The following is a 21,077-nucleotide window of genomic DNA, read 5'->3' on the forward strand; positions in this document are numbered from 1 at the left end:
CAGCAATGAATTCACAGCATTTCCAATGTGAAATGGCCAGGCGGGGAAAAAACGTCATTTCTTACACTACATTTTTGCTATACCTTGAACTGCTAGCGGATTTGCAGTTTTCGCATTCGCTTCGATAGTCGTCGGCATCTTCGGTGCCGGGCGCATTCGTTCCTTCGTAGCTGCACACGCATGATGGCTGAAATGAAAATAACAATAATTATTTTTGGACCTATAGAGGGACGTGACTGACCTTATCGTCAGTAAGCATTTTTGGTTGCAGGGGAAGAGCGGTGAGGGAGGTGACTGATCTTGTTAGTTAGAATGAAGCGAATGAAGACTTTGTTCGAGTTAAAGTGGAGCTGTTTTTGGGCGGCGGGACAGTGTGAGAGGTGACTGACCTTGTCGACGGTGTAGTTGCAGAGGAAGAGCAGTGATGGGGTGACTTACTGGCATGGTGGTGGGAGATGCGAGAATGCAGCGGTTTGTGTACGGCGCGGGTGATATGTGAATGGTGACTAACCTTGACCTCAGTTAAGCTTTGTTCGCACTAGTCGAGTGGCGAGTAATAGGCTAGTTTCCTAAAAAATTTTTTTTAGCCCGTCATGTTTCGTTCGTTCGTTTCAGCCAAATGACGTCATGTTTAATATCAAAAATCTCTTCTTATGAACTTTGGCGCGCTTTATCTCTTTAAATGTCCAACCAAACAGCAAAAATTTAGTCGAGTAGGTGAATCCATTTTGTTCCATTTTGATAGGTGAGAAGCTCCCACGGTTTTTGGGCGGCGGGACAGTGTGAGATGTGACTGACCCTGGCATGGGCTAGCATTTGGTCGCAGGGGTGGAGCGTGAGGGAGGTGAGGTGACTGGCCAAATCCTCAGTTAGAAGGGAGCGGTTTGTTGTAAAGTCTGTTAGCTGAGAGTTGATAAAAAAAATTAAATATCAGAGGTTCTAAACTCATTATAAATTGCGGCCCGCTAATTATTTTTGTCGATATAGTTAATGAAAAAGTTGGTAGATTATCATTATTATCTCTTTTAAATTTACGGGAATTATTCCGGTTAGGGCATACGTGGGGATACGGATCAAACACGTCCATGTGTTGGATAAAAAGTATATCATTATTATCAAGTGGCTTATAGTGTATCCCAATGTTGGGCAAAGCCCTACCCACTGTCATACCATTCATTTCGGTCTTATGTAAAATAAATCTATTCCGTTTCACACATTGCGGCCCGCCGGCCGGGGCGCTTGACGACAGCTGCGTGGCTCGTACCATGGTACTCAGTGCGCGTTGTGACAAACGATGCCCGCCATACAGAATGCGATAATTAAGCGACAGTCGCTATTGCAAGACATTTCATAATATTTATCAACTCTCGGCGAACAGACTTTAGAGGTGACTGACCTTATCGACGGTGAGCGGCAGCGTGGCGTGCGGCGGCGGCGCGGGCGCGGCGGGCGCGGTGGCGCGGACTTTTTTGTAGAACTTTTAAAGGGGAAAATCCTATCATACATAATTTATGCGAAACTTTAACCGTTTACGCAGCGTCAGCTCTCAAAAGGAAAAAAAACACTGATTTGAAACATTCTTCATTGGTGCTCCGCTCCTAGTGGTCTTAGCGTGATGATATATAGCCTAAAGCCTTCAGGGATTAACGGACTATCCAACACAAAAAGAATTTTTCAAATTGGTCCAGTAGTTCCTGAGATTAGCGCGTTCAACCAAATAAACAAACTGTGATTAATAAATTGCGCCACTACAAACCGTACCAACAGATGGCGCTGTTACGATCTTACTATGGCAAACTCCATCGCGCATACAATCCTGCATCGCGGTGACGAAGTTTTTTACCCTGCCCAGTATATATAGACAAACCAAGACAGGCAAATTAGATGCACCATAGCTCCTTATGGTGGTTGAGCGTCATATTCCATAACTTCAGCTTTATAATATTAGTATAGATAATAACTTTAAATTTCATATCAATAATGTTGCGATGTTACTGTGTCAGCTTACGTGCAGTGCCCCGGGAACACAGCAAGCCTACCGCTCCAGCGCTATGCGCGGCACAAAGCCGCCATCAATCGCGCTGATGAGCGGCTTAACTTGCGAATCGCTCATTGCGTCGTTATTAATTCCCTCCGTTGACCTGAGGTCCCGATAAATCTGCGTAATGTATGGGCGAATAAACCCCCGTAAGCACTCCCGAGGCGGCCACTGTGACAGTATGTGTATATCAATTTACAGTTCTAGGGTATATAACGAAATATCCGCTTGTTTCCAACCAGTCACATCGAAACGAGTAACACTGTTACTTGTAGGGACATTTAAACAATTGCTTACCTATCTTCTTATCGTGCTGGCGGATTTTACTAACTTCATTATTAGGCAATTCCTATCACGTACCTACTTAATACATTCGCAAACCACTTAAAGTCGCGTAATTTTACTGACTCACTGATTCTCGTCTCCGCGCGAAGTTCATCCACCGCTTTTGTCAGTTCAAAGTTCGTGATTGATGATCGAATTATAAGTTAACTCCATGGGATAGTCATTTGCGTATAATCGCACGAACATAAACTTGTAAATTAACGTTACTAACCAGTTTACCTAGATAATGAGTACACATTGTTATCAGTAACATACTCTATAATAATTATTATAATTTTACTAGTATGCGATGCCCACTTTTGCCTAATATTGTTAAAGATTGATTTCATTCATCAAAATGAACATCATATTTCTAAAAAATAAAGGTTTTAATCCTACTATAAATCTTGAATTACAATAATAACGTATATTAATGATACCTCCTACTTTAAATCTGTATTTAGACCAAAAAGTTTCAAACAAACACTATACACACATTATGAAAAGCACTTATTATAAATGGTATTTAGATAGCATAAATCTTCTCTCTCAGAGTTATTTGGTAGACAAATAATAATTTGTAGAGCTAAGAATATTACAAAGTCAAATCGCAGCGCACACATGCGGCCCGGCTCTGAGTTGTTCCGCTCGCTTTTCAATTCCAGTTTTAGCTCAGATATACCAAAGTAAAAGTAAATTGTAAAAAAGAAGCGTGTTTTTGCTTATATTTTGCTTACGAATCGAACACGATAAATGCTTTGGTTTACTAAGTGAAAAACTTAACTACATAGTGAAAATATCTGACCCCTTAGACAACTGACGATCAAATTGATTACAATCCTCAATAATACAATATTAGCATTATTCACAATTACCCATTATTATAATAATATTCTTTTTTACATGAAAAGGAAAAGTATGACACTACAGAAACACATTTTATTAAAAGCAGTAGCTTATCAACAAGTTGAAGACTTCTTACAATATCATCTTCTTTAAAATATCTCTTGTCCCATTAATGACAATATGACCTTAAGCGAATTGTTAACATTACTATTTCGTCTATCTAAAATATAGCGAAGTTCCATCACCGCCTTTGTGTTTAAATGAGCATAGCAATTTAAACGTTCCATGAAAGTAATAGTTCAGAGTCAATACTGTTAAAGTGGTTTAATAATTAATTAACTTAAAGGAAACTTAGAAAATATGTTCTTTAATTAAAGTATTGCGCGAAATGATTTTGTACATCTTATGGAGACTTTTTAATGAGACAGTCCCTTAATAGCTTGTTTGCAAAATAAGGTGTTTACAAATATTTTTCGGTATGAAATGAAAAATGTCATGTTAGGTACTATAATAAAGTTGTCATCCAAACTATTCAGGTATCTAAATCTGAAATAGAGCCCTAACAACGTGTCCAAGTACGTCGTTCAATAGATGTGCATCCGCGCTCGGATCGGATACCCTTTGTGCTCGGGCGGAGTGCACTTGTATCTCTTTGAGAGGCCGATCTCTGCATTCCTCGAAACTGACCAATATACTCCTTGTCAGTGGTAATACCATTACCCCTCTCTTGTGTTATGGTTCATCGAATAAGTCTGATGATATAGTCATAAATATTGCTCAGCCTAAAATAGAGCATGTGAATGTTGGCGACATTGATACTATTCATTTAATTTTACATTGACATTTTCTTAATTATTTGACATTTATATTATTGAATCCTGTAATTTTTGCACGTCTGCGAGCAGACTAAACACATGATCCTATTTTAATATTTTCACCCTGTATTACTGTGTTTTTAGCAAATAAACGTTTTGAATTTGAATTTGTTAAATTGTATTGATCTTTCGCTAGCCAGTTTACGTATAAAAACACAGAGAAAAAGTTGGTTGGAAAACTCTATCACTACGTCGTTTTTAATCTTGCGTAATTTTTCTCCGAAAGATTTCTCATCTGTTACGATCCCGTGCCAACAAAAGCGTTGCAGTGTAAAAAGTAAACAATATATCTTCAGTCCCAACCGACATTTGTCAGCGACGCTCGGCTCGGTATCCGACAATAGGATGGCCCGACGAATGCCTCTGCTGATTGATTCCGACCGAGCCGCGACGACACTACATTGAGATTGATTGTCCCGCCTCCCCATTTCCCATCTCCCTACTTCCCCGGCTCCCATGACATGACCATCTTATACCCCTTTCGTAATATCAGTTTCGCGCTATAAAAAGCCGCTTAAATGTTTCAGATGATTGATTCATTGATTTTTCGGTAGGAGTCGTCTATTGTAAATAGGCACAGAAAACTTAGTTCGGATTGAAAATTATTTTGTCTAATTTACTTACGACGTTACTATCTTTGTCTCTAATTAATATTATACCTACTGCACAAAGACTCAGGTTATAAACAGAATTACGCTGTTCATGAGCTTTCATTATTTCTTGAGTGAAATGTGTGACATACGCTTTTCAAATACAATAAGTATTCCGTGTGCGCCGTATCGTGTACTAAATCTAATAAAACCCCAGAAAACGTCATGAAATCCATTCCACGTTTTAGCACAGATAACGAAGTAAAGCTTGTTAAGTTACGTTTTACAGCAAATAATTTATTTTATGAAAGGAAAAAAATAGTAATAGCTTTCCCAGGGCCTTCCAATTAGCAGAAAGATCATTTTGCACCCTTCTAAAGTTCTCTTTTCGATAGAAAAATTATACACCTATTAATAAGTTGATAACATAAAATATATTCGAATTAAGTTAAAATTAAAAAAATATTTGAAATCCAATAAGTCTGTGACACCAGAAAATATACAAATCTTTTTCATTTCATATCACTCCGTAAGCTTTGTAGCACCAAAATAAATGCAGATGTTAGTGCGCTCATGTATTTGTGTACATAAAATTCAGCAAAATCGAATTGTAGAATGTTTGTTTTACACAATTTAAGTTCTAGGGGCTTTCTACCTGGGTTTTGGCAGGTGGAACCAGCAGCATAAGTTCATACAAGAAGTGAAACGAGTGAGTTTGGGTAATGAGCCCTTATCCTTTATTTCACTGTGGCTCTACGTTGTCGGGACACGCGCGGATGTCGTTTCGCATAATAGACTCGCTCGCTCGCGCGCGGCCGCGCAATGCTCTGGTGCTCGAAGGAGCCTTAACTTGTCAGGTGAAGAGCAATAGCGGGTGTAGATAATGGACGTGGTCATAATAAACGTGTAGTTTTGAAGAAACAAATTAATAGTAAGTAGAGAGCTGAAATAATGTTTTTAGATGATTATACCAACTTGGAGATCTAGCGCGTACTTTCGAACGTTAAATAAGTTGAAAAACATTCACAGAATCTAGGGCCTACTCTACTTACCTAGATGAAAATGTCAGATTTTTTGTAAGGTAAAAATTACGTTAGATCGAAAAAAACTAGTTGTATTTTGACTGGCCTTTAAGTAACAACTCCACGTCCCCTAGAGAATTTCCAACTCTAACAGTACTTGTATACTTACCTTAATGGAATGAACCCAATTTAGAATTTCGTCTCCAAATGGTATCCCTGACGAGTAACTTTTCGCGTAAAAATTGAATTGTAACATTTTCTTGACATCTCGTAGCAGAGTTTTTGGCTGACACTGTGTAGGTTTGTCGTCAACAGGAAGATGTACGATAAAATTTAAAAGTAGCTCCTCGCCATTTCCGCGCTGCCGAGTGTAGCTCTGAAGTAGCTCGCTGCATATCTCCTGCGGTACACTAGAGCAGTGTTTCTTAACCTGTGGTCCGCTGACCCCTGGAGGTTCACGAGCATATGTATGGGGGTCTGCAACCTTATCTTTGGACCAATAACAATCTACGAGTATATCTATACTAATATGATAAATGCGAAAGTAACTCTGACTGTATGTCTCGCTTTCACGCCTAAACCACTGAACTGATTTTGATGAAATTTGGCATCGATATAGTTTGAGTCCCGGGAAAGGACATAGGATAGTTTTTATCCCGGTTTTTAAAACAGGGACACCGCGTTAAAGTTTTTCTGCGACAGACAAAATTCCACGCGGGCGGAAAGCTCTTAAATAAATGCCACCATTGCTGTTGTTTTTATTAAGGAGTCCTTAATTGTGCTTGATTTCCTACGGGGTCCGTGGACAAAAAAGGTTAAAAAACGCTATATTAAAGGGTGTGACTGACCTCCCAGCAGCAGCTCGGCTTCGGCGTGCGCGTTGTCGCGGCCGCGGCGCGCCACGCACTGGTACAGGCCGCGGTGCGCGCGCGCCACGCCGCGCAGGGCCAGCTCGGCGCCCGCGCCCGCCGCCGCGCCGTCGTGCAGCCACGACAGGCTGGCGCCGGCGTCGCTCGCGTTGCAGCGCAGTGTCACCGTGCTGCCGCTGTCCGCGACCTGTTGGTCAATGTGGAACGGCTTATGGTCTAATACCACCAGCTCGCGCTAAGCGTTTCGATGACTCTTTTATAATGCGAACAACTAGGGACTGGAATTCGTTGCCTGCTGCTGTCTTTCCCGAAAACTATAATCCGGGCCTTTTCAAGGAAAGAGTGAATAGGCACTTACAGGGCAGATATGGGATGCAGTCTAGGATGGTCCTAGACTGCATCCCACTTAACATCAGATGCGATTGTGGTCAATAACCTGCCTTGTTTTGCATTAAAAAAAATACAGCGACAAATAAACTTCTGATATCTGAGGATCATAATATGGAGACAGCGATAAGTGACTTAGTAGCTTTTTGGAAACTTGATGTCAGTACATGAGATGATTGTAAGAGTTGATTAGCCTAATGCTTCAACCACACCAACGCGTGCAGATCGCCATCGCCGGCGCGATCATAGGCGAATGACAGGTCGCACGTAGTAGTATTCTTCTACAGACAGCCCTACGTAGCTGAGAGTTGCTAAAACATTTCATACAGAATTTTTGTATTTGTGCGCAGACCCCTTGGGATGACCAAACTAACAAAGGATATGAAATTCAGGAGTACTATTTCACGGAATAAATGAAATTAAAAATAAAATATGCATGAGCAGTTTCATGGTCTCTAGCAGGTACTTTGTCTTGTGTAATTCATAATATTTTTCAGTAATTAACATGGTTCAAATTAAATTGATGTCACATTAACTGCTGCTGTATACTTACTGAGCTTCACTTTGCGGGCTGCTTTATTTGACTGACCAAAAAACGTACCACCTACTTGCTTACATAGAGACTTAACTGACATAGAAACTACAAACTACAACCTTGTTTAGGTCCTAACGAATATTAGCCCTTTCGGACCCGCGCTTAAACTAGAAAGAAATTTGTAATTTTGGACATGAATTTTAGGTAATTTGGGGCCGTAGATTACGAATCTGCTATAATTTTCCAGATTTTCCGCCGCCATCTTGGAAAATTCATATACCAACAATTGTATCAAACTGGGCCCTTCACTTCCTACGTACAATTGTGAGGGTCAAAATTGTAAGGGTTTTGGGAATTTTATCAATGGCATGTATTCCGAAAAACGTATTTATAACCAGTAAGGAATAAACAGGTTTAATTTTTATACCAGTATTTGCCATTTAATATTGATTTGTGGGCAAAACCATCTGTTCCATGAGCTCAACAGTAAACATAGCGCTCGAAATAATTCCTATGGAGTTTTAATATCTCCTGGATCATGAACAGCATCTCCTGGAAGATGTTGACGATTGAAGAGCTTCGTCTGATATGCCGCTTGCATACTCAGAGGTATGTATCGTCATGAATGTCTGAGCCTTTATCAGAAGAAGAGGAGTAGTTCATCTGAAGTAGTCTAAACTAGCTTTTGTCGTTGTCACCGCTCTCATCCCTAGATGCATTGAGCATCTCTGCGATAGTAGCGTCGTTTAAAATCGGAAACATGGTATGGAAACCATGAAAAATTAATAATTATGAGAAACTTAAAATACGCATAAGGTATTGTAGGGCCCACGTCGATACAATTGTGTCAGTAAAGTTCGTTAAGCTGCTACGCCAAAGCCTTTGCTTACAAGTAGTCACTGTTATCACAAAAATATGCTATTTTTAACAATTTGTCCAATCATTAACTTGTATATTACTACAATTACAAAATAAAACCATAGTAGGTACTTTCTTTCGCCAAGTCGGGGAGCGCAATCAGTCATGAACTGTACAGGTTGTAACCTGCTCACCAACTGCGCTTCGGACAAAATTTGCACGGGAGGTGAAAGAACACATCCCGCACAATCGTACGATACTCAGCCCATCCACTTCCGATGTAAAACTAATGAGATATTCTCGATTTTGTAACCCGCACAATTGTATTGGAGCGGTCCGAAAGGGTTAGTAAGAAATAAAATAGTGGACTGTATAAAAATAGGTTGCTGTAATTCTCGCCAGCCTAATTACAATAAATTATGAGAGTACGTGGTATTCGTGCGACGACGGTGGTGTCCAAAGGCGAGTGTCTGAGCCGAGCGCAGCCGATGATGACGCTGTCGGCCCGAGGTGACGTTAGTCATTGTACGCCGCCCGCACGTCTCCTCCCGCGCGTTGTTGGGTTCCCAACAACCTTCTAACTGTAAACACTCACCACTAACTCCGGCGTAACAGTAACAGAGAGCGTGTCCTTGACTTCGATCCTCATCTGCGCCGTGGCGTCCCCGTACACGTTGTAGGCCTTGCAGAGCCACGCGCCGGCCGCGCGCGGCGTCGCCCGCGGGAAGCACAGCGCCGCGCCGCCCGCCCACGCCCACAGCGCCGCCGACGGCTCCACCGGCTGCAGCCGCCCGCCGCTCTCGCGGTACCAACTGACACAACCAAACAAGATTGGTCAATGAGGCAAGCAACACCATTAATACTACTTTTGTTTCGTCCGTGGTGCATATCTTTTCGTAAAGGTTATTAAAACCTTTGTTTGTCACCTGTCATCCGCTTTGCAATGGAGGGAAGTCGAATCTTAATTTCGAACTCCTCCTATGTTCTTCTGATTAAATTCGTTGCGGGTCCAATGACAGTTTAACTTTCGCCCGAGACAAACTTGACCTTCATGGGTTGGGTTTTTATGGCGGTCAAGCTGTAGATCCTGACTACACAGGAGTTGCAGTGGTGGGAATAGTCCCGTACTTTATAGAAAAATCACATTAAAGAGCAGCTTAAGGAACCACACGTGCATAAACTAAAATAGCATAAAAATTTAAAATGTCTCTTCTAAAAGAAGTTTCAAACTGAAGTTATGATAATACACACGTGTAATGCGGCGGTGGGTGCTCCGTGGTGACGCAGGGTATGCAAAAGTCGGCACCAGCTGGCACGGAGATCTCGCTCGGTGTTGCCACTAGTCTCGGCGCCGAGTTGGAAGGCCCGGCTGCAACCGAATGCGTTTTTTAACTTACGAAATATTAATTTAAGCTAAACAAGTAAACATTAACATGTCTCTAGTGCTAGTCTTTAGGGTTCAAAACAAAAATGTATTTTTTGTAATAGACAATACTGTATAGTGCTAAGTCTTGCTGTGTCTAATAAAGTATGAGCGAGTGTCAAATTCATCAAAATGATCGAATTTCCCAATAAACTAACCATCACGAGGTTCCAGTGTGCTCACGTCAGGTGCAATCCATCACTCTTCATCCTCCGCCGTTATGGAACTCGTGACAGGGAATTTGGGAGCGAAAGTGTTCCGTTTGTGTTTGTGTTGAGATAAATTATGAGAGACAACTTACATAAACACCGCTCTCAGTCACTTTAATGGGACTTAAGTGACAGGGATGATTTTACATAAAATCACTTAGATGGATCTAAAATGTATTATGTAGGTGTGTAAAATGTTTTTGAAAAATAATAAATATACCCTCGTAAATGGTCATGAATATTTTACTCGTAAATAACACAAGCTTCAAATCCCAGTAGGTACAGATAATTCTAGAAATAGAAAATGTTTTTAGGTGAATTATTAATACTATGAGGTGTGTTACCCAGAATTTATATCTTTGTCAAATTATGCTAGCTTATGTAACCAATTCCATGTAATGCGTAGCTAAAGGTCACGAGTAATAATTTCGGGTAAGTGTATGAAAAAGCGGTTTTCAGCTGAAGTCTATTGTTTCAGTACAGGGAATCGAATAAACAAAGTAAAACCACGGTAATACTATCATACAGTATTGTAACTTCATATAAACGGACGAAACGAGAGCTTTCCTTCGAAATTCAAATCTCGGTATGCGCTCGACATGCAAAAGTCGGGGGTGTCGCGAATGTGCCACAGTAATAAATGGACGATGTGTTGTTTATAAAACAGTAAGCGCTCTTTTTTTATAAAAATAATTACAAGTACCTATTTATACAGGGTGTTAGGTAAATGGGTTTATAAGCCGACACTAGCCCATGTTCATGTGTATGGTGAAGACAGTGCAGTGATTTCATCACTTTTTTTTTTATTTTCATATAAAATAAAATTTATATGAAAATTTAAATTATTAAAAATATGATGATATCAATTTTCTGACTTCACTATACCATTTATATGCACAGTCATGTTAACATGGGCTAGTGTCGGCTTATAAACCCATTTATCTAACACCCTGTATAATAATAATCAAGCATTTTGTACGCCTCAGTTGAGACGACATTTTACGGTCGTAAATTTATAAGATTTGTTACTAAATCTTAACACAAATACATTTTTTAATTAAATCTACTAATCACAAAACAGCATGCATTTTTGTCCTATTTCATTCACAAAGTATTTTGTTTGTCAAAATAAAATAAAAATTACAATCACAAAATACATTCACATAACTAGATAAAAATTCTAAGTAGGCAGATGTAATGAAAATAGGGTCTGCGGATGGGCAGCCCTATCGCATGTTGTCATACAGTGACGTACCGCGCGGCTATTGACATTTATTTCAAAAATATGGCCGAGTTGGAATACTGTATAGATAGTATTACCGTGGTAAAACAGTACTGAAAAATAAAACCTTTATCAAAAAACACTTTCATTAGAATTTGCTACCAACCGGGCGATGTGGAGATCTTTGGGCAAGGCCTATTTATTTATTTATTTATTTTATTTATATGGCATACCAACAACATATATATGTTCAGCAGTGGACGTACTGTGGCTATAATGATGAGGATTGCAATCATTTGTATTCAAAGTGAATTAATTGATAAACTAAATCAGATATTAAGCTCAAAATAAGGGTAGCTATATTAAATACAAATTCAATCATATAAATGAAATGAGGAACGTAACAAACTTAGGTTTATCACTTTATCTACAATAGCGTACTCAAGCTCAAAGTTGCTTAGCGTGCTATACCTACTCGGTGTTTGGTTACGAGATCGAAACAGAAATGAGGAGATCCGTAAATGAACTAAAGTCCCTGACATAGCCTGACAGATTAGCAAGCTTTATTGGCAATGGTCAAGGCACATAGTACGCAGAACTGACGGCCGATGGGGCAGCAAGGTTTTGGGGTGGAGGCCACGTACCGGAGAACGCATTGTGACGACATCGTAAAGGTAGCAGGAAGGCGCTGGACGGAGGCCGCTACCAACCGGGCAACATGGAAAGCATTGTGGGAGGCATTTGTTCAGCAGTGGACGTCCTATGGCTGAGACGATGATGATAATGAGTGTACTCACTGGTGACGGCCAGATGCGCGGGCCGCGAGCGCTTGGTGTGCTTGGTGAGCGCGTGGCGCGCCAGGCAGCTGTAGGCGCCCGCGTCCGCCGCCGACACGTCGCGGATCAGCAGCGTGTTGCCGGCCACTAGGTACCGACCATCTACGCAACAACCGAATAACATGAACAAAACCCGCTTTACCTTAAGCTACACCTGACAGTGAAAAACTAAATTCATTAGCCGCCGGCATAAAAAGTGCATACACGAGTAAAGTCGGTGTCTTGAGGGAGATTATAACGAGTTCTTATCCAGCCATTCATCAGAGTCCAGGAGAAATACGGCGCGAATGAGATATGGCCCTAATTAATATTGCTCCCCGAGATATAAATATGGCACGGCAGAAGCCCTTGTTAGACCACTCGGCTTTAATTAAGAGTTTACGGTTTCCCCGCTACTTGATATTTTAAATTCGCAACGTGTCGTGACCCGGCGAGTTCACTTTCATAAAACAAAAGACGGTATTAATCTTGAGAAGTTTTTGCATTACGTTCCAACTTTTACACGCAAACTTTTCTTAGTGGCTCTAAACTAGAACACTTAAGTTATGTAGATACAGAAATGTCCAACCTGCAATTCAATACTACTCGTACTCATATAATTTGAGTTTGAAGGAATCTCCCTCTATACGAACCACATTCAACTAGACAACAAACTACTTGTACCTATTATTATTATTTAATTTACTGACTTATGTAAGTACGTACTTATTTTTTAAGAGATAAAGTTGTTTGTTGTGTGATTATTCGTCTGTTTATTCGTATACAGGTTTTTGACTGTAAAACATAGTAAGACTTTCCCTGTAAGAGACTTCTGAAAAATACAAGTAAGAGTATAAGTAAGTATGTCGTGCTCGTATGTCTTCAACTGTGAGCAAAACAATTATTTGTATTCAACACCTCCATTAAATTACGTTTAAGTACCATAATGCCAAAGCGTAGCTATCATTCAGCTGAAAAAACACGAAAAACAATCTAAGCGCAAGCGGCTGATATCAGGAAGCCAATAAATTAATTAATTAAGAGCGCTATCGGAGTGAGTTACGGGAGGCGCCGGACACGCGGGCGGATGATAGATTTATTATTCCTCTCTGTTCCCTCTTCGCTCGCAGTGTTTTTCCTCCGAGTGCGGTGCGATAATCCCTTGAAACTATCCGGGTAAGAACTTCCCGCGAGTGAATACTAAATAATTAGGTTCAAGTTACTTCCTTGAGTCTGGGAGAAATGAGATTGTATTTTATTTATGATCGTATTCTTAAAATTGAATACAAGATTATACGGAAAATTTCGATAAACAAGTAACACTTATATAAAACTGCTCTGTGAAAGTTGGAATGACACATTATTTTCCTCCACTTTTACTCACGACACTGAAAAGTCACAATAAGTATGCAAAAACCTGCCATTTTGTTTGCCGATTGAACCAATTGTGATGGGATCAATGTGAATGCGACTGTTTATATGGGATTGTTTATTAGACAAAACACAGTAGGTCGCGCGTCACGACTGACGCACATCTTATTAGTATATAAGCAGTTAATAATTAATAAACTACGCTCTTGATTATCGCACACGCATCCAGCTGTTTCATTTGTCGTCTCCCTGCTCAGGAACCAAATTGGTGACCCCGACGTGATTCTCCGTGATTGCACATTTCAATCGGCCTTCCACAAGCGGTTATCACCGATTGAAATTTCAAGAGGCATATAGTCACGGAAATCGTAATTTTGGGAGAACAACAGCCGGTGAACATACAAGAGACAATGTATCAGCAACAGTGCGCACCCTCGCCAGCGGACAGAGCTGCACCTCCACCACCGAGTGAAGTATCAACCATCAGAGTTACCTCAAGCATACCCGATTTTTGGCGGGATCAACCTCGGTTGTGGTTTGCACAGTTTGACGCAATATTGGAACCACAGAAACAAGGTGACGAAACCAGATACAATCTTGTAATTGCAAAGCTGGGCAAAGAAGAAATACAAGAAGACAGCGATAACAACACCCTTCGGCCTATTTGAATTTACAAGGATGACGTTCGGACTTCGTAATGCCAGCCAAACGTTCCAAAGATTCATGGATATGGTATTAAAAGGACTGGATGTTTTCGTTTTCGTCGACGATATCTTATTACCATCATGCAGCGAGAACCAGAATAAGATCCTGTTGAGACAAGTTCTAGAGAGACTTGACAAATACGGTATCGCACTAAATGTAAACAAATGCAGTGTACGCTGACGCTACACCATCTCTTTTTTTGCACTTGAAGTGGAACTTGCTGAAACGGTCTTATAGGATCCATACCTGGCGTGGGCTGGTGCGTGTCGATGACGCGGTCGCCGCGGTACCACACGGCCGGCGCCACGAGCTCCGCGACGCCGGGTGAGCCGCACGTGAGTGCCGCGATCCCGCCCAGCGCCGCCGCCGGCGCCGACAGAACTGCGTCCCAGCCCGTATCTGACACTATTATTGAAAAACAAAATAATCACATAACTAAACTTCTTCTACAACTTAAATAAACCATTTTTTGTAAGTTGGAAGATTCGAAAATTTACATTTTTTGTAAACTTGCAAGACTCTACATGCACTTTTGAAATGTTGCATCACACAGGAAGCGTATTGATTCCTAAAGGCTGAAGCTACATTTAATATTTATGACAACTAGGTAAATATTTGATACTAGCTTTCCGCCCGCGGCTTCGCCCGCGTGGAATTTTGTCTGTCACAGAAAAACTTTATCGCGCGCGTCCCTGTTTCAAAAACCGGGATAAAAACTATCCTATGTTCTTTCCCGGGACTCAAACTATCTCTATGCCAAATTTCATCAAAATCGGTTGCGAGGTTTAAGCGGGAAAGCGTAACAGACAGACAGACAGACAGACAGACAGACAGAGTTACTTTCGCATTTATAATATTAGTTGGGATTTGCTACAAGAGCTGCCCGCTGTGCATCCTAACACTTGTAAATAATTCTCTCATTTTTGTGGTAAAATCAAAATCTAAACGTGTAGAGTCGCACTAAATCCAAGGCAATAAATTACCAGCTTTTAAAGATAAAATGTTACGAAACTCGTACCAATCATTAACTAGGGTTCGGTTCATTAACTGAGTGTAACTCTGATCGAGAGCAAGTCATCGAGCTCAAATCGGATAAGGACCCAACTAGTGAGGTAACTAGTTGCTCCGAGTTCGATTTATTGGCCGACTTGGCCGCGAGTTTGCGCTCTGAATATCCCAACAAGTAATTTGTTTCGTTCGGGAAGCAATTTTGGAGATGCGGTTACTCAAATTTAAATTGAATCCCAAAAATAGGTTTGTGGGGCAAGCGGAATATGATGCATTGTGAGTGCGATGTATGTCGCTGAAGTTTCTGTGGAACAATATGGTATTGCTCTAGGTTTGCTTTTTATTATCTTTATTTCCTGAAAAACCAAATCTTACATTTGACTCTGGTTCGCCTAAAATTAAATGGCCTGATGATTATGATGGTAGCTGATGAACTAAAGAATTTCTTGATTTGGGTGAAATTGGTGATTATTGGTTGAATCCTTGTAGGTTCGTGCTTAAAATACGAATAATATTCATTAATATTGCGGATTTTACAACACTATTATACAGTTAGTGAATCCAAACATTGTTATAATCGTGGCTTATCATATTATATACAAAGAAGTAAAAATAGCTCGCAGCAGTGAACCAGGAAGACATGAGAGGACACGGCGACTGCGATCATTTGCGGCAACACGGCCTCGGGCGATTACACGCAGGATCTCTCCCGAAGCTTCTTGGCGAGTTTTATTACATTATTAATAAAAATAAGGATAATTGGTATTACATTACATAGACTAAGAACACTTTAGCTGAACAACGAAACACAAAAAGTTGTGTGATACGATAGAACTTTACTCGTACCTTAGTCAGGTCAATTTCGGGACATTAAGGTAGAATATGGAATGGGGGAACCTTTAAAATGTAGTTCGATTATACAAAAATGGTGAAAGATGAGAATACAATAAATTATTTGCATTTCTCTTAACAAATAAAAATTTATAGTTATTTGCCTCGTCAATCAATAAAATAAACATGCTTTTTGACACTCTTATCATTATTTAGAGCTACTAAAGTAAATGAATGAACAAGTAGAAATATTGTTCCGCAATCAATTTCGGAGAGTGGCTAGAACGTGAGATTTATTAACCTCTACCTACAGGGTTATTTGTAAAACATCCGCAACCTCGCAGGACTAAGAAAGCAGAAAGCTAAGATCAATATTACAATATCATTTTGTTCTACGAGTTTTAAATAGGTAGATCGATTTACGTAAAATGATTTTGAAGTTTTTAAAAAAAACTTATTATAAATACCTGACTGTAACATGACGTTATCCAGTTTAAAAGCCTATGATACCTGGCTGTAGCATTACGTAGCCAATCTAAAAGCTATGATACCTGGCTGCAGCGTGACGTCCCGGGACAGCGCGACGCCGTGCGCGTTGGCGGCGCGGCAACGCAGCGTGCTTGCCGCGTGGAAAGCGCTTGATGGCAGCACCTCCAGCGTGCCGTTCGGGTACACCCGCCTGGGCAAATGAATTCTTTGTCAAAATAGTAACATCATCCATATTTAAAAGGTCTGGGTGGTGCTTAAAGGGCCCATTGCGAGATAGCGTTACCTGGGTAACCACTAAGCTAATGAAAATAACCGGGTTACTATAAATAAAAGTTAGCAAGATGAATATCTCGCTTGACATTACTCCAGCTCTAGCTAAAATCAAATTAATTTAAATAAATCCGTTTATGTAGATTACATTGGTAAAAGCGTAAGTTAACTGAACTAATAATATTTATTGAAATCTGTACTGATTATAATTACGTTAATAGCAACAGGTTTGATTGATAACAAAATTAAATTTCAAAATTAAAATTCTTATATTGTAGCAGTGTTCTCAAGGGAGACGCTGTTTTACCTTACATACAGCAAATGTACAGTCGATAGCACGTCAAGCTTGCTGTAAGTGTCGTCAAATTGCTTGAAGTAAACGGTTTTGGCGGTTTTGGTTAGTCAGTCACAAGTCAAGTTTTCGGCTACTAATGCAGGAGTGTAGCCGATGTGTTTGACACAAATATGTGGTCGCAAACTTGCGGTGTATTTCATGTTCTTACACTCATTTGTTTGGGCTCGCGGCGCTGCAGGCACGGTGCGGCTCCCAAGCGATGTATCACAACAATGTGCTATGAATACTGTCGGGGCAGGAGACGAGAAAATAAATATGTGTTCCTACACGACTTAAATTAAAAACATTCATGTTTTAAATAAACTAATTTTATAATAGTATAATTTTAACCGAATTACTCATTTCCCTACAGACCAATCTTTACAGAATACCTAGAAAGCTTCTATCGAGAAAGCTATTGCTGTAATCTCAAAGAGCTTTCTCGTAGCTATTTCAAAGCTCTGACAAATGCACTTAGTTCTTTGTGCAGCAATTTTTCAGGCTGAGCAGCAAAGTGTTTTTGTCACGGAGAGCGAAATGTAACGAGACTCATTATTGTGAAAAATGCCCGTTGCTAGTTTTTTTCAAATTACTTTAATTTTATAAAAAGTGTTAATTTAAGTCTATTTAAAGATAGTAATGAGATAATTTTCAAGGAAAATCTGCTGTACGGTAACGTGGCCTAATTTAAATGAACGTTGTATAATCTTATAATAATAACACGTAAATGTTAGCACATTTCTATATAAATTTGTACAGAGTCTAATATTGTTGATTAATATTTCGGAAACGTAAAACCGTGATTGACGGTAGGACATGAAGTTTAATTCAGGTTTCTTTATTACAGCATAAATTAAAATTACAAAGTATCAGCAATTACAATGGCGAGACAAAGGAAGGATGAAATTTCATTCTTCGCAATATCCAAAGGAGACTCCTAATGATAGCAGTTTGTCTCAGGAACAATTACTGCAGGCAAATTATGATCGCCCTCATTGGACTTAATTATTACTTTTTTCTTGCAAAAAATGGCCTCATTAATTTTACTCCTCTGTGCTTAAAATAACCTATTGAGGTGTTATCATTTCATTTGCCATTAGGGTGACAGCTAATGATGTGATATTTAAGTATCGTTATTATGCTCAGTTTCGCACTGGTATAATTGTAATGACCGAAAAAGATACATAATCCATATTATAGACATTACAAGTGGGACGTGAATAAAAAAATAGTTTTATGGTACTATACAGTATAGTGTTAGTTTTCATCTAATTTTGTAGTGTTATATCACCGACCTCCGGGGGAGGACACTGGGGTCGGTGGGGTACAAGAGTAGCCATAAAACGCAGAGTACATGACGCAGGTAACTGCGTACATTCATTGTAACCGCACACAATGGTAGTACTCGTACAACAGAGAGAATATTTAGTTGCGTGGCGAGTATGTAGTTTGTCCGTTTGTTGCCCGCGCAACAAGTCAGCGGGCGCCGGCCTCCAATCTAGATTTCTCGTGATCCGCTTTGTTTCGTATTTACAAAGCCTATAAATTGGAAACGCCGAACTAGGTCGCTGGTAAAACTTACTATTTCATGGGAGCATAGGAAGACTTTTTACATAACAATTTTGTTTGTGTTTTCTTTCAATAATGTAATCACAAGAACATCTTTTGCAGCGAAAAATGTGCTTAAGAAAGCTATGGTCAAAGTAATACATATCCTGTGCAGACTATAAACTTTTGTATCCATTGCTTGTCAACACAGAGCTTTGAAATTGAGTGTGGTTGAAAGTTTATCTTCTCTGTATGAAATAGGTTCTGACTTCAACGTCAGAACCTGTTCAAATCAAATTATAATGTGCGTAAGTATCTATGTACAAGTGACGTATGAAGATAAACGAACCTACCTTTAATTATTATGAGTGGCTCTCCACCCAACGCGGCGTATAATAGCGCCCCTTCTTGCCTCAAAAGCCATTGGTTCACATAAGAAAAAACACGATTTGTAAAAGGATCTGACCTGAGTCCAGGCCTATCGTCCAGCGGCGTCCCATCGTCGCCCAGCCAGGCGACGCTGGGCGGGGGCTCGCCGGCGGCCGCGCAGCGCAGGCGCACGCCGCCCGCCGCCGCGAAGCGCACCAGCGCCGGCGGCTCCTCCGTGAAGGCCGGGCCCTGCCGCCGCGCCGCCCGGCTCGCGCCGTCCGAGCCCGCTGCAACACATGCTTGCTTGGACCACACAACACCACATACTTTATGAAACAATAGTAGGGAGTATCTGTGACAGCCAGTAGTTACTTTAATGCACAGAATACCAGCGTTATACTCTAGGTCTTGACCTAGGGCATAGCACATGCTGAGTGGCTACCATTTTTGGTTCAAATTTAACTAGGTACCTACTTAGTAATTATATTGTTGTAAGTAGTCTAAGGATGTTTGGACTAAATAAAAATATTTTTCTTTCTTTTTTCTTCTTCTTTAATTTAAGATCATCCGTTTACGTTTCTCTAAAAAAAATGTGATAACTAATAAACGATGGAACACTTTTATTCTGTCCTGTTGAATAAAACAGCACGTCATGCTAACTGAACTGTAGAGTGAAATTTGCTAATACAGCGTGTTGATTTCCTCATGTTACAATATTATGAAGCTCGCTATAAATCTGAGCTATTTCAATTTTGCAAAAATCCCGACAGTAAGATGTTATCCTTCTGTAAGCCTTAAAAGAAAATTAGAAAGACTTTTATTTTGTCCTTCGCCTTTTCTCGAGCTCCTGAATTTTTTCATTTTCTCCCCGACGGTGAGTTTATCTGCGTTAACTCGATAGCTAAAGACAAAAAACAACAAAAGTTTTTCGGTTTCATTAAGGTTCATTTTGGTAAAAATCCCGAATGTGTCCCGCGGGGACTTAAAATAAGTTAACTGCGCGGATTCTTTTCACAAACAGAGACTAACTTTAAGCCACTTAAAACTCTAACAAAACAAGTTGAGTTTTAAAATCGTTTGACCTAAAAAAAGGAGTCGAGCGTCGGAGTTGGAAACTTGCGTCGACGATTCTGCGAATCGTCCTCAAATGTGTAATTCTGTTAAGTTTGTTGGCAGTTGTTTGGCAGAATTAGTTCTGTTTCACTTTTACAATAGAGTGTGGTGTGCCACAGTAGGGAGGCGAGTGGTAGAAGTGCCAGTTCTAATTATTTCTTAGTATTCGTTGAGCGCACTTAACACGTTTTGTCATGTCGTATACGAAATTTCTATTGTGTCCTTCCCGAGAAATTTGTTGAGCGTCGAGACGAGGGACGGAGAGAAAAGAAATTATTACAATATACCTGTAATCCCTCCGCGGGCATTGTGACGGAACCAATCTCCGAAATTAAAAGGAACATGGAACGTGGTTGAAGAGGCTTTTGTGCGAGGGAAAAATCGGTCAAGACAGAAGAGCTCACGCATTGAATTTTACGCACAAAAATAAGGTTTTGGGAGCTGCAGTTTGCCTATTCATTCATACCTACCTATTGCACAATTTTTAAGATACATAGGCATGTAAATTGAAAATGTCCAGAGTGTTATTTTATATTTTATTAAACTCAATAGGTACTCATTACAGTAGTATTGCTTCAGAAACGCATCTACAATAATATGTTTGGCGATTAAAATTATATTTAAGTAAGTTATATTAAGTTCATATCCATCAATTAAACTGTACCCAAAAGCGTAAGTACTGATCGAGGTGTTGTACTTACGCGCAAGCAGCAGAGTCACCACGAGGAAGATCGCGTGCATGTCGCCGCCGTCTGTCGCCATCGCCTGTCGTCTGTCGCCCGTCGTCGTCGCCTGTCGTCGTCGCCTGGCAACAATACAATGCCGTCAGGTGACACATCCAATCCACGATCCCTTAGAAACGAGATTTTTGTTGGGAGGGACACACTTCACTCAGGGGGATATGGGTTTATAAGTACCTACAGATAAAATCGTTGTATGTAGATTTATTATACACCAGTTTCAAAAGTTTGACTACTTAAGTTCGTAATTAAATAAATAAGAACAAAGCAAATCCACCGTAATTCA

At 40.2% G+C, this 21,077-nt stretch overlaps 1 protein-coding gene and 1 long non-coding RNA gene across 2 annotated transcripts in view; both read right to left on the reverse strand.

The window, feature by feature from the left end:
- LOC114352523 (uncharacterized) overlaps window positions 1-1,442 on the reverse strand; it is a 1,587-nt gene extending 145 nt beyond the window's left edge. Inside the window, exons 1-2 of the long non-coding RNA XR_003655867.1 lie at window positions 1,397-1,442; window positions 84-187 (exon numbers count right to left, since the gene is read on the reverse strand). This is a non-coding gene — a long non-coding RNA (uncharacterized LOC114352523). The remainder of the gene's footprint in view (window positions 1-83; window positions 188-1,396) is intronic.
- The window catches only part of LOC114352516 (Down syndrome cell adhesion molecule-like protein Dscam2), a 26,789-nt gene extending 5,976 nt beyond the window's left edge, over window positions 1-20,813 (reverse strand). The window contains exons 1-8 of the mRNA XM_028304141.1: window positions 20,753-20,813; window positions 19,036-19,225; window positions 16,480-16,607; window positions 14,336-14,494; window positions 11,996-12,136; window positions 9,596-9,713; window positions 8,940-9,156; window positions 6,544-6,751 (exon numbers count right to left, since the gene is read on the reverse strand). Of these exons, the coding sequence (XP_028159942.1) occupies window positions 6,544-6,751; window positions 8,940-9,156; window positions 9,596-9,713; window positions 11,996-12,136; window positions 14,336-14,494; window positions 16,480-16,607; window positions 19,036-19,225; window positions 20,753-20,813 (1,222 nt within the window). The remainder of the gene's footprint in view (window positions 1-6,543; window positions 6,752-8,939; window positions 9,157-9,595; window positions 9,714-11,995; window positions 12,137-14,335; window positions 14,495-16,479; window positions 16,608-19,035; window positions 19,226-20,752) is intronic.
- Window positions 20,814-21,077: the final 264 nt, after the last annotated feature.

Source organism: Ostrinia furnacalis, unplaced genomic scaffold, assembly GCF_004193835.3.
Source record: "Ostrinia furnacalis isolate ACB-3 unplaced genomic scaffold, ASM419383v2 OfSCF1396, whole genome shotgun sequence".
NCBI lineage: Eukaryota > Metazoa > Arthropoda > Insecta > Lepidoptera > Crambidae > Ostrinia > Ostrinia furnacalis.